Consider the following 12,452-nt stretch of genomic DNA (forward strand, 5'->3'; position numbering starts at 1 on the left):
CAACATCAATATAATTCTTAAACAACACAGAATTAATAAGTTCACATACAACATCAGTAGTTAATAAATTCATAAAACACCTAAGAATTAGTTCATATGTTTAGGTGACACCAGTAATTCATAAACACCTAATCATTTAGTACATAAGTTCATTAACAGCATCAATCAAATAACATCAGTGATCAGTAATTCAATTTATAAAATCCACCTAATAAATTTGTTCATAAATTCAACAGTTCATCATCAACATCAACAGTTCATCAGTTTATCAACACCTCTAACATTTAATTAATTCCACAATATCAAGATGTGCATAAGACAGTACCTTATTAGTTTGAATATACAAAATAATTTTTACAAGCCAGTTATTCTGTTCACAAAAAAACACTCAAGTCTTGTTTTTCATTAAGTCCATATGGTTCGACCATTCAATTTGTGAATCCAGTAAGCCTCCCTTTTAAGCAATTGTTTTATCAAATCACCACCTCTTACATTAGGTTCAACCCTCTCAATGCCAATGAATCTCAATGTAGTGGCTGAACCATGATTTCTGTCCTTGTAATGTCTAGCGATAGCGTAATCCATATTGTTGTTTCTAATAGAAGCTTTGTGTTCAGCAATTCTTAACTTCAAATTTCTTTTTGTTTGGCCTATATACATCAAGCCACAAGGGCATTTTAACATGTACACTACATGTGTAGAGAGACAATTGATAAACTGTTTGATGCTATACTTTTCACCCGAGTGTGGATGGGTGAATGTTTTGGTGTCAACAGTATTTGAGCAGTGTGCACACTGGCCACACCTATAATTACCATAAACTTGTTTAGTCAGCCAATTTGTAACTGGAGGTTCTTGGTACATAGAACTGACTACTAAATCGTTGATATTCTTGCCCCGTTTGAAGCAATATCGTGGTTTAGTTGGTAAGTGGCTCAGACTCGGGTCGCATTCAAGGAGTTTCCAATGTTTGTTGATTATTCTTTTCACCTGTGTGGAATTTGTGGAGTATTCGGTTACAAAAGTTACTCTACTCTCTGATTTCTTAGGAGTAGGATTCAACAGTTCATTCCTATTTTTCTGGCCTGCCTTTTCAATTGCCTGATTATGCCTAATCAATGCCTGGTTATATCCTCGTTCTATGAATCTTTGAGACATGTCCTTGGCTTTAACCTTAAAATCTTCATCATTGCTACAGATTCTTCTAAGCCTTACAAACTGACCATAAGGAATATTCTTGATTAGATGGTCAGGGTGAAAACTTGATGAATGAAGTATAGTATTCCTATCTGTTTCTTTCCTATAAATAGAGGTCTCTAATTTATGGTTATTGACTGTAATTTCTAGATCTAGGAAATGGACACTTTTAGAGCTATACTCCATAGTGAACCTCAAAGTAGGATATGTCCCATTTATGTATTCATTAACCCTTAGAACCCGATTGACGCAAAGTGCGTCAAAAAACACACCCTTTCTTCTCTGTTACATTGCTCCGGAACGGTTCATCGCAGCGAGATAAAACCTTTATTGCACGACAGAGCAGAAGTGGGGCTTTCCAACGAGACTACACACTTGTCTGTACGATCAAGTATAAAAATAAAAAAAAATCATTAAATTAAATAAAATTGCATCATATTTACAGTCTATACTTCTCTGCGTTCACCTGCGCACACATTACTCTAGTTTGAATTACTCGCAAACCCGTGATCACATCGATATGGCAAGCATATCAGATGAAAGAGGGGGCACAGGGCTATCCATTGGTACCATGTTTATCGATCCTTCTGGCTTATAAAACCAGACGAAGTGACTGCAAAATAATAACGTCATGTACACAAACCAACGCTGCACACTCATTACTCTCGTTTGAATTACTCGCGGACCCGTGATCGCATAGATATGCCACGCATGTCAGATGAAAGAGGAGACTCAGAGCTATCATTTGATACCAAGTACATCCTTCTGGGTTATAAAACAGACGAAGTGACAGCAAAATAATAACTTCATATAGCTGGACTTACCCCACGTTTTTGTCTGTTCTTGTGGCAAAGCATGTTTATAATCCAATGCTATCATGTGTTTCTCTATGGCAAAGCATGTTCATATTCCGGTTTTGAGATCCTAGCAAATTCCTGCATGGCATCAAATTCCAGGCTCACATTGCATCCCAATTTGTTCAACAAATAAACACCTTTTTTGCCTTTACTTTGTTCATGGCAATGCAGTAAAGAGTTGAGAATTTTTATGACTGCATACACACAGGCACGCAGGCTAACACACAACCTTGGGTCAAGTCAGTTCAGATCAGTTCGTGTCACAGATATGGAGCGCAGAAAGGTCATTTTTCATCACTAAATAAAAAATGGCATTTATTTCCGTAAATCACACAGCAAATATTTCTGTAAATTGCTCAGCCCCAGAGTATCCCTCCAACATGGCAATTATATTGCCCGATTCAGGACAGTCTGCCCTACACACACATGAAATGCATGTAGAGCTGTGAGCTTGCTGTGGTGAGATACATGTCGAAATATAAGAATTTTTATAATACACTTTTTATATTTTAATTCTTTAAAAATCAAAATAAAATCAATGCTAGTATTAATACATGAAATGATGGCAGATCTGAATAGCCTAGACTCTCCTGCAAAAAAGCAATATATAATATATGTGTGTGGCACTTACAATGACCAGAATAAATCCTTATGAATAAAGGTAGTGAAAATGCCCTAAAAACAGCTTAGGGTTCTAAGGGTTAAAATGGCTCAATTCATCTTTAGAACCAGTGAAAATCAAAAGGATGTCATCAATGAACTGCTTAAAGAACAGGATGTTTTGTCTAAAAGGATTGTTGTTAAATATGTGTCTATCCTCCCATAGGCCCATAAATAGATTTGCGTAGTTGGGTGCAAATGGGGATCCCATACTCGTCCCTTGAATTTGTAAGTAGTACAAATGAAATAATTAGATTTGAGAATAAACTTAGTCATCATTACTAACAGTTCCTTTTGAAATAAATCATTTTGAGTTGTAAGGTAGAAGCTCATGGCCTCCAAGCCATCTTCATGAGGGATATTAGTATAAAGACTCAAGATAAGCATTATCTGGGATGGAAATATCAGCCAACAGTTTAAGAACATCTCTAGTGTCAGCAATATAACTTGGGAGTGTTTTTACAATATCTTTTATCACTATGTCTACAAACTGACTCAAGGGTTCTGTCAAGGAATTTTTGCTGGCAACAATTGGTCTGCCTGGAGGATTTTGTAGCCGTTTATTGATCTTTGGGAGCAAGTAAAATACTGGGGTGACAGGATGAGCTATTTTCAAAAATTCATATTGGTTCTTTGATAACCACTTATTATGACCGCCGCGCAGCGAAGTGGCGGTCATATAGGTTTAGTCAGATTTCTTTTTCGCATGTCCAAATTTCCGTCAAGGATTCCCGGGACACTGAAAGACCGGGGTAGACGAAACTTGGTGGGCATGTAACCCCATATGGATAGCATGGAACCATCATTTTTCGTTTTGATCTGTAGCCCCCCCGCTGGACTGCACCCCCCGAAAGGAGGGTAGGGCAGACGCAGTTTTCTGTGAATATCTCGAGAACCGTAAGGTTTACGAGGACCATTTTTTTTTAACACAAAAAAGTAAAAATGAGGTGTTGTAATCGCAGGTATCTGTGACCTAACATAGTCAAAACTGCACGAAATTGGAAGTGTAGGATCATTATGACACCCTCTGAATGCACGCCAAGTTTCGTGGAATTCCGTTCATGGGGGGCCACACAATAAATTAATTTATGTTACTATACACCAACTGGCCTGTAGGTGGCCGGAGACAGTTTTCTGTGAATATCTCGAGAACCGTAGGGCCTAGGAGGTCCACCTTTTTTGTATGTTGGTCTTAAGGGGGCATGTCAACCCATCCCATTACCACTTATTTCATGTATAGCGCCACCAAGTTAAAAATTTAAAAGCAAAAAATTAGGTGTTTTCATCACAATATCTCTGGCTGACATGGTCAAAACTGCACGAAATTGAAAGTGTAGGATCATTATGACACCCTCCGAATGCATGCCAAGTTTTGTGAACTTTCGTTCATGGGGGGCCTTACAATAAAATAATTTATGTGTACATTTAGTGACCGTACACCAACAAGGATTCCCGGGACACTGAAAGACCGGGGTACACGAAACTTGGTGGGCATGTAACCCCACATGGATTGCATGGAACCATCGTTTTTCGTTTTGATCTGTAGCACATGCACATGCACGCACACCCACACACATAAACATAAACGTGTACACGCACACATGCACACAATTCAAGAATTTCTCAGAATTATGAACAGGCAAGATGGGGGTGGGGTTGTATAAAATGAATTTTACATGTGAAATCTATGAACTAATCATGTTTTGGTACTTGTCTAGCAGATACCAGTTAGAATTGAGTGTGGCTAATGTAATTTAGTGAGACAGTTAGAATCATATAGGCCTTTCAGCGTGATTTATTTTTGTGGAAAAAATGTGCTGGACTGGGCGGCGGTCATATTTTGTACCGCTCTGCGGTACATCTAGTTTACCATTGCATTGTTTAACAATTCATCTCTTTCTTTAATGTAGTCATCCATAGGATTTTTTGACAACAGTTTATAAAATTCAACATTGCTCAGTTGTCTCAGCGCTTCAGCTACATAGTCAATAGTATTTTGTACAACAATAGCACCACCCTTATCAGCAGATTTCACAATTAAACCAGTGTTCTCCCTTAATTCATCCAAAGCTTTCCTTTCCAGTTTAGTGATGTTACAGTTGTTCTTTCTTTTTTCAGATTTAATCAAAGCATTAATATCCTTTTCCACCAATTTACCAAAAGTGACCAGAGTAGGATTCTGGATACCTGGCGGCATAAAGGTCGACTTTTTCTTTAGTTTGTTCAAAGAACCTAAGACGTCATTCCCCATAGTATTATCAGTGGTAGCAGTCTTATCATGGAAAAAATGTTTTAAATGCAATTGTCTTAAGAACTTGAATTGGTCCATCTGTATTTTGAAGGCATTTAATTTGTTAGTTGGAACAAACGAGAGTCCTCGACTCAGCACTCTTAACTCTGTGGGCGTTTTATCTACTTTTTTGCTTTTTAATTTTTAACTAGGTGGCGCTATACATGATGCGTTATAGGGATGCGTTGACATGGCCCCTTAAGATCAACATACAAAAAAAAGATGGTCCTCCTAAACCCTACGGTTCTCGAGATATTCACAGAAAACTGTGTCTGCCCTACCCTCCTTTCGGAGGGTCCAGTCCAGCGGGGGGGCTACAGATCAAAACGAAAAACGATGGTTCCATGCTATCCATGTGGGGCTACATGCCCACCAAGTTTTGTGTACCCCAGTCTTTCAGTGTCTCGGGAATCCTTGACGGAAAATTGGCCATGCGAAAAAAAAAAAAAAATCTGACTAAACCTATATGACCGCCGCTTCGCTGCGCGGCGGTCATAATAACTAATTCACTCACTAGGCCTACTTTGTATAGGGATGAAAAGCATTATTATTGAAGGCTTTTAATTAGTTTTAAATACATCCAAATTAATTAAAATAATTTCACAAGAATTTTACAAATACACACAACCATGAGATATAAAACCTTTCACATACTGATCATTGATACATTCTTAAAGGTACTCTCACCTCTTCACAGACTAATTAATTGTACTAAATATATTAATGGGTGTCAAACTATCGGCATCCTCTGCATTGGGCATGAAAGAATCTGTCACAGAGGTAGAGAGATGAAAGGGTGAAGGAATTTCAAAAAGAGGAGGCCGTACTCACTTGACACTCAGATGATGAGAACACTTGACCAGCAGGCTCATGCAGTGTATGGCCACGATCCCCATGACCAAAAGGCTGAGAGGGCCCAGCTTCAAAGGAGAGAAACACATCAATGTCAATGATCAAGGTCATACAATAGCTATTGCTATGTGTGGGCATGAACCAACAACAAAAAGAATTCTCAGAAAAGTACCTCTTTGACATACGTGGCTCTAGTTTTTTAGTCATTTTATAACATATAACATACCTTTTTAGTCATTTTATAACATGTAACATATCCATTAAGTTCATGCACAGCCCATCACTCTTAAAAATAATCTTAAACATGAGTGCACATGTGCTACTTGTGAACATGCCTTCTTGACATTACATTTGAACTGTAACTGGGCAGTCAAATCCCAAATTTCCATTATATGTACATTAGGGTGCATCATCTGCCTTGACATATGCAAATTAATCTGTCCCTATGCGTATTATGTTACAATAAGCAAAAACATTCCTGGTAAATTTTGAAGTAAATTGGATAATATTTAGGTGGCCCACCATTATCCTTTATGAATGGTCGAAATTGTTGCCAAATTCAGGAAATCACCTCGCAATATGGGGGACTATGGGGGTATATTTCACATTATTTCACTATTATCAATTTGTTAGCCAGTAGTTATTTGAATAACTAGATGTACCGCGTAGCGGTAACAAAATATGACCGCCGCTCAGTCCTGCACATCCATTCCGCGAAAATAAATCATATTAATGAATTTGTCTCCAACTTCTACTCCACCCCCCACTCTTGAAACTTTTGAGTATGCTTGTTTGGAATGTGTGTTTGCACACATTCCGCACACAAAGTAGCCTACTGGCGCTGCAAAGGTGAATAGATTTGTTTCTGGGCCAAAAAATCTGTAAAATTGTTATAAAACCTTTAAAATCAACAATCACAAGTAGGGCAGTTCATCACAGTCCATCCATTGCAACTGGACTGATGAAAGGTACACCTGTAGGCTACATTGTATTTGGGAAAAGCAGAAGGTAGCAGCATAATGTATTTATTTATTTATTATTAAACAAAACAATCCCTGTCAGTTCCATGCAGTTTTCAACAGCTATCAAGAAGAGAGGTCATGTCATGGATTTTTGTGAATGTTTCTTCTTCTACATATGCATAAGTTTAGTCATCTAGTTCAAATGATATTCAGCTTTATTGTCAATGCACAAATTAAATACCAGTAGTCTAAAACAAAATGCCGTTTTACCCAGTGGTGCAAATAACTGACATGTCCAAAAGGGCCTTCATGAAATGCGTTGCGAGACTGTTCATACACATTTTAACGGGCAAAGTTGAAGAGCTACTGTCCGTTATTGTTTGTGCAAATAATATGCTGATTCATGTTCCCTTGCATTTTGCAACCATGACGTCCATGGTTAAGCTCAATATTTTGACGCAATCTTTTATTTTCACCCAGCCTAGTCCATGGTAGGCGCCCGATAGAAATATTGTTTAATTTTGCGATTGAGATATCCACGCACTGGCGCCCCCCCTGCGACGTGTTCGCCCCCCGGTTTTAGAGCTATTCTAAATGCAAAAATGCAAAGAGGAAGTTATGACAAAACCGTGACTGTTAACAAACTATAAACTATATAAGGTAGGCCCTATGCTAGGCCTATTACACAACACAAATTGTCACTAGGCTATGCTGGCGACCCAAATAAAATCTCCGTTGGAACCAATGGCTTACACCTTACAGTATCAAGCTGCCACCTCTTGGCGAAAAGTTAATAGTTTTGCATATCAGTAGTAATACATTTCACGTAGCTGTGAATCACGGAAAGGGCGAATGAAGTGGACACTTCTAAATGGAACCCAACCCACTGTACAGTAGCTCAAGGTCTGTGGCTAAAGCAGCCATAATGAAAGTGTTATCATTGTTTGGATACTTCACACACACGTGTTTTTTAATCGCATAGATAGACTACAACTACCAAGCTGGAATCAAAGCACATCGACTCCCCTCTCACACCCTAAACACGCACTTCGAACAAACAAAAAGCCCCTGAGTCTCACGGAATAGCCATAGGCAAAACTGTATCTGACCGGTGTAACGTTAGTACTAAATCATCCATCGCAAAGAATGATTTTTGTAGCACGTGCAACAAATATGTGTAGGTACAGCCCTGCCCTGAATACATCTCAACGTGCGCTCTAAAACATCTGGTTTAAATGGAGATGTAGATCATCACGGGTGCGTTAATAAATCTACATTGCGGCGAGTTGACACAAATTATTCACTTCACAACTGTAGTTTCAGTTACTTTACTTTGAGCCATGCTCTTCCTTACTTGAATCACCTTTGAAAATACAGGATTGAAGTAGCCTATATGGGTGTTTGGGAATGAACGTTGACTCAGATGCTTTTTGAGACCTTGAGCAGAAATGTCCCAGCCCGGTGTTTATGGTGCATCATAGACAGGTTATCTTTTAGGTAGCCTATATATTTTCCATTAAAAAACCATCACGTACCGAACGTGTTGTGGCTAACTCACTTAGCTCCTGTTAGTAGCCGTTATGGTCATAAGCAAATGAGATGACAGTCGAAAGATACAATGCTGTAGTGCTGTAATTGATTTGCTTGGTAGCCTATAAACGCATTTATGGTTTTCTACAAATACATCAATAATCAAATTGGCCTCCATCACTCAACCATGCTAACGGTAACATTATTTTACCTAAGTTCTGCTATTGATAGGATTAACGTAGCCTACCTGCAGTAAAAAACAAGCATGTGCGATAAACATTCTCAGATTTATTTTGGCTTCAAGAGGAAATGGGAATTACATGTCATGCAGAAATCATCCTACCCTTAGACGTTCTCTGCGGTAAACTACTGTAGCCTACAGTCTTGTCCTTGTAGGAAGTGTAGTGTCTTTCCAACCCACTTTAGATTAACTTCCAACAAAATTACGTCTCACTGCAATGATGCGCCATCTAGTGGACAAACGACTACTTATCGCCAATACTGGAAATGCAGCCATGATGATGATGATGATGAATATTTATTTTGGCTTTCTTTTAATCCTACTGAATTTGCAATTATGTATCGGCCGTTCTAATACCGATAGTATGTGGGTGCCTGTGTGTGTGTGTGCATGTGTATATGTGTGCACCACCATCTACAGGCCAATGAGTGTACAGTCACTAAATGTACACATAACTTAATTTTTTAGACCCCCCCATGGATGAAATTCTACGAAACTTGGCATACCCCCAGAGAATGTCAGGTTAATCATACACATAAAATTTGGTGCAGTTCTGAACGTCTTTACTGGATTAAAGCAGAATGATATTGCATTTTCATTTTTTACCGGGGGGGTGCAAATCACAAATGAGTGATTATGGGCTAGGTTGATGTGGGCCCTTGAGACCAACATACCATAAAAAATTCTTCATCCTCGGTGCCACGGTTCAGGTAGTTATTTAGGAAAAACTGCATTTTTTGGGTTTCGGGGGGCCCAGCGCGGAGGGGGAGTGGCCCCCGGGGACCAAACGAAATTTTTCCGTAAAAGTCTAGTGGGTCTACATACCCACCAAATTTCATGTGCCCCGGTGTTTCGGTGCCCCGGGTATCGTTGACCAAAATTTCAGGAAGTAGATGACGGGGAAAAAAAAAAAAAAAAAACTTTGACAATCCCTATATGACCGCTTCGCTAGCGGCGATCATAATAATGGTAAAGGCATAAAGCACACAGCTCATTGGATAAACATTGGGTTTCTTTATGTTGTCATACATATTTTGGTGATTTTCCTCAGAAAAACGTTTATATATATATATATAATATATATATATTTTGAATATGTTTTTTGATGAAAAACACCTTAATGTGTATTGTAACACTTGTCATTAATCATCTAATTTAACTGTTGTTGCTATGGTGAGTAAATCTCATAATTCCAAATCAGATATAGGCTACATGCGTGGGGCTATTAGTGTAGAGTAGTAGTTGTATCACACAGCATTACATGAACTTTCTTGCAACATGGCTTCTAGTGGAGAGTGTATTAGTAATGCCAATTCACAGTCTTCAAAATGTACTCTGTCTACAAGACAATCGTCTTGGATATTTGGTTTGGGCAGTGGACTTGTTCAGGATGACTCGATTATCACTGGATCCCGGTCTTCCAAACTGTCGCCAAGTTCTCAGGTGCTTCATGTGGTATCTTTCGGATGGTTCATCAGAAAACAGAACAAAGTGGGAATCAGCAAATATCGTACTGTCCCAGGTGTCCAGGTTTTATAAAAAGGCCAATATTCCTTTGATATCAGAAAGCAAAGCCTATGAAAAAATCATCCAACTTTTAAGTATAACTATATATACTCTTTTGATCCTGTGAGGGAAATTTGGTCTCTGCATTTATCCCAATCCGTGAATTAGTGAAACACACTCAGCACACAGTGAACACACAGTGGGGTGAAGCACACACTAATCCTGATGCAGTGAGCTGCCTGCTACAGCGGTGCTCGGGAGCAGTGAGGGGTTAGGTGCCTTGCTCAAGGGCAGCCGTGGATGTGGGCATGGGAGAGCAGTGCTCAACCACTTCCCCCGCCCACATTTTTCCTACTGGTCGGGGATTGAACCGGCAACCAGTAGCCCTAACCAGTAGACCACGGTTGACCCCAAATGGCATGAATGGCATTGATTTGGATGAATTAATGCCAAACTCTGAGCTATCCCACTGAAAACGACGGACCAGCCCATCAACACTGGAGAAACTTCAGAAGATGGAGAAAAAACTTGACAAGACTTGCTCTGTGGCCACAGAACGCTGAAAGCTTGGTGAAGAACTAGGAGGACTTGTTATTTCTGGAGTCCATGAAAAATGACAGCCAGGCCTCATTTGGTTCATTCGATAAGGCATTAGCTGACCACATATTGTTTTCCAGCCTTCAAATTTGGTACTGGGAAAACCCATGACAACAAGCTTTTATTGATAGGTTACTTTCATGCTGTTTATTGAAAATGCCTGACAAAGGCAATTTCTATTGCATCTTCCCCGAAAATGTACACTACTGCCATATCTCAGGAAGTAGTAAAGATAGACACACACAACTCACACCAAATGATGCGGAAAGTCCATATTTATATTCAACTTCCATTGACATTATAGGGCTAGACCCATTATTTTTGGTGTTATTTAAGAAAAAATGATATTTTCAGCCTAGCTTTATGGACGTCTTTAGTTGGAAACTTCAGAGGCTCGGTGGCCACCTAAACATCAATAGAATTCAATAAAATTTATCATGGAAGTTTTATTTGGTTAATGGAACAAAATTATTCTAGAGACAGATTGATTTTCAAACTTTTTTCAAAAAGTGAGGCGGATGATGCACCCTAATGTACATAAACATTAGTTTTAACAGCATAATGATATTTATATTGCAATGTTCAAAAGACCAGCTAGATAGATAATAATCATGTGTTGCTGAAACATCGATATTTGAGATATGAACAAACCCTCAATTACACATGCCTTTCATATCAGCCAGCAGGATTACATAAGCACATTACAGAGCTTCCCACTTTGATAATTCACTTAACAGTAATGTAACAGAAGACTCCAATATGGCAAAGTGGGTATCATTGAATATGAACTGCCTGCACTCATCCTGACCAATGCCAGTTCTCCTCTGATTACCTATCCATTTTCTGTCTCTATCATCATACACCATGTAAAGTCAGTTAGTGTTCTGGGGCCTCATTACAGAAAAATATTCAAACTGCTTCTAATCTAATATTCTAATTCTAATATTCTTAACTTTCAATGATTCAATGACAGGATGACAGGCCCTATCTTATCAGACCTCCCGTCTTATTGTAACTTAAGAAATCCTAACTGTAACGGTCAAGTAGATTAAATCGGCAATCCTCCGGTCATACCCGTTTCTGCCTGTTTCTATGCTTACACTTTATACAGCCTGCATCTGTGATTAGAATGTAAATTTGCAAAGACAAATAAGTTAAGATTGGATTTTTCCTAAATGCAATTTGTTTTGCAATACCACAAATCCTAAATGCCATCCTAAACTGAGATAAGATAGGATTTCAGAGTTACTCAGAGTCTTGCATGGCCTATTCGTATGGCCTCCTCACCACTGAGAGGCCCATGACATTTGAGAATAAGGTGAAATATGTCAATCAATACATTTCCAGAACTTTCCGCAAACCAGATCAATTCATTCTGTTTGTTAAATAGATCTCGAATGATTGCAGATTTGCATGCAATGTAATAAAACAACACATTTGGTCAAAAGCATGTGTGCCTTGTCTGAAGTAGTACAGGGCACCGGTACAGTGACTGAAGCAGACAGCATGTTAACCATATCAAAACTATAATGGCTAATGTGATTTAGCTCCTTTGCCCTAGTGGACTCACCACAAGGCCAGCATTCTTCACAGCCAGAGGCAAGCCCAGCAGCCCAGTGCCAATGTTTCCTTTCAATAAATGGATCAGGGTCTGGAAAAAACTGAAGACAAGGGAAATGTAAACTCCCACAGCACACACACTGATGCCACGGGTACATCAAATACAAGCAACAGCAAAACGGACAGAGGACACAAAAGCA

General features: G+C 39.0%; 1 protein-coding gene across 3 annotated transcripts in view; it reads right to left on the minus strand.

Annotated features, from left to right (window-relative positions):
* The window catches only part of slc36a1 (solute carrier family 36 member 1), a 65,308-nt gene that overhangs the window by 50,568 nt on the left and 2,288 nt on the right, over positions 1–12,452 (minus strand). For all 3 annotated transcript variants that reach the window (XM_076292019.1, XM_076292017.1, XM_076292018.1), the window contains exons 4-5: positions 12,263–12,353; positions 5,836–5,924 (exon numbers count right to left, since the gene is read on the minus strand). In XM_076292019.1, coding sequence (XP_076148134.1) covers positions 5,836–5,924; positions 12,263–12,353 — 180 coding nt within the window. The remainder of the gene's footprint in view (positions 1–5,835; positions 5,925–12,262; positions 12,354–12,452) is intronic.

The sequence above is a fragment of the Alosa pseudoharengus genome, unplaced genomic scaffold (genome assembly GCF_046254945.1).
Source record: "Alosa pseudoharengus isolate Yale_2024_CS ecotype anadromous, Long Island Sound unplaced genomic scaffold, YU_APseudo_1.1 YU_APseudo_1.1_scf_19, whole genome shotgun sequence".
Lineage (NCBI taxonomy): Eukaryota > Metazoa > Chordata > Actinopteri > Clupeiformes > Clupeidae > Alosa > Alosa pseudoharengus.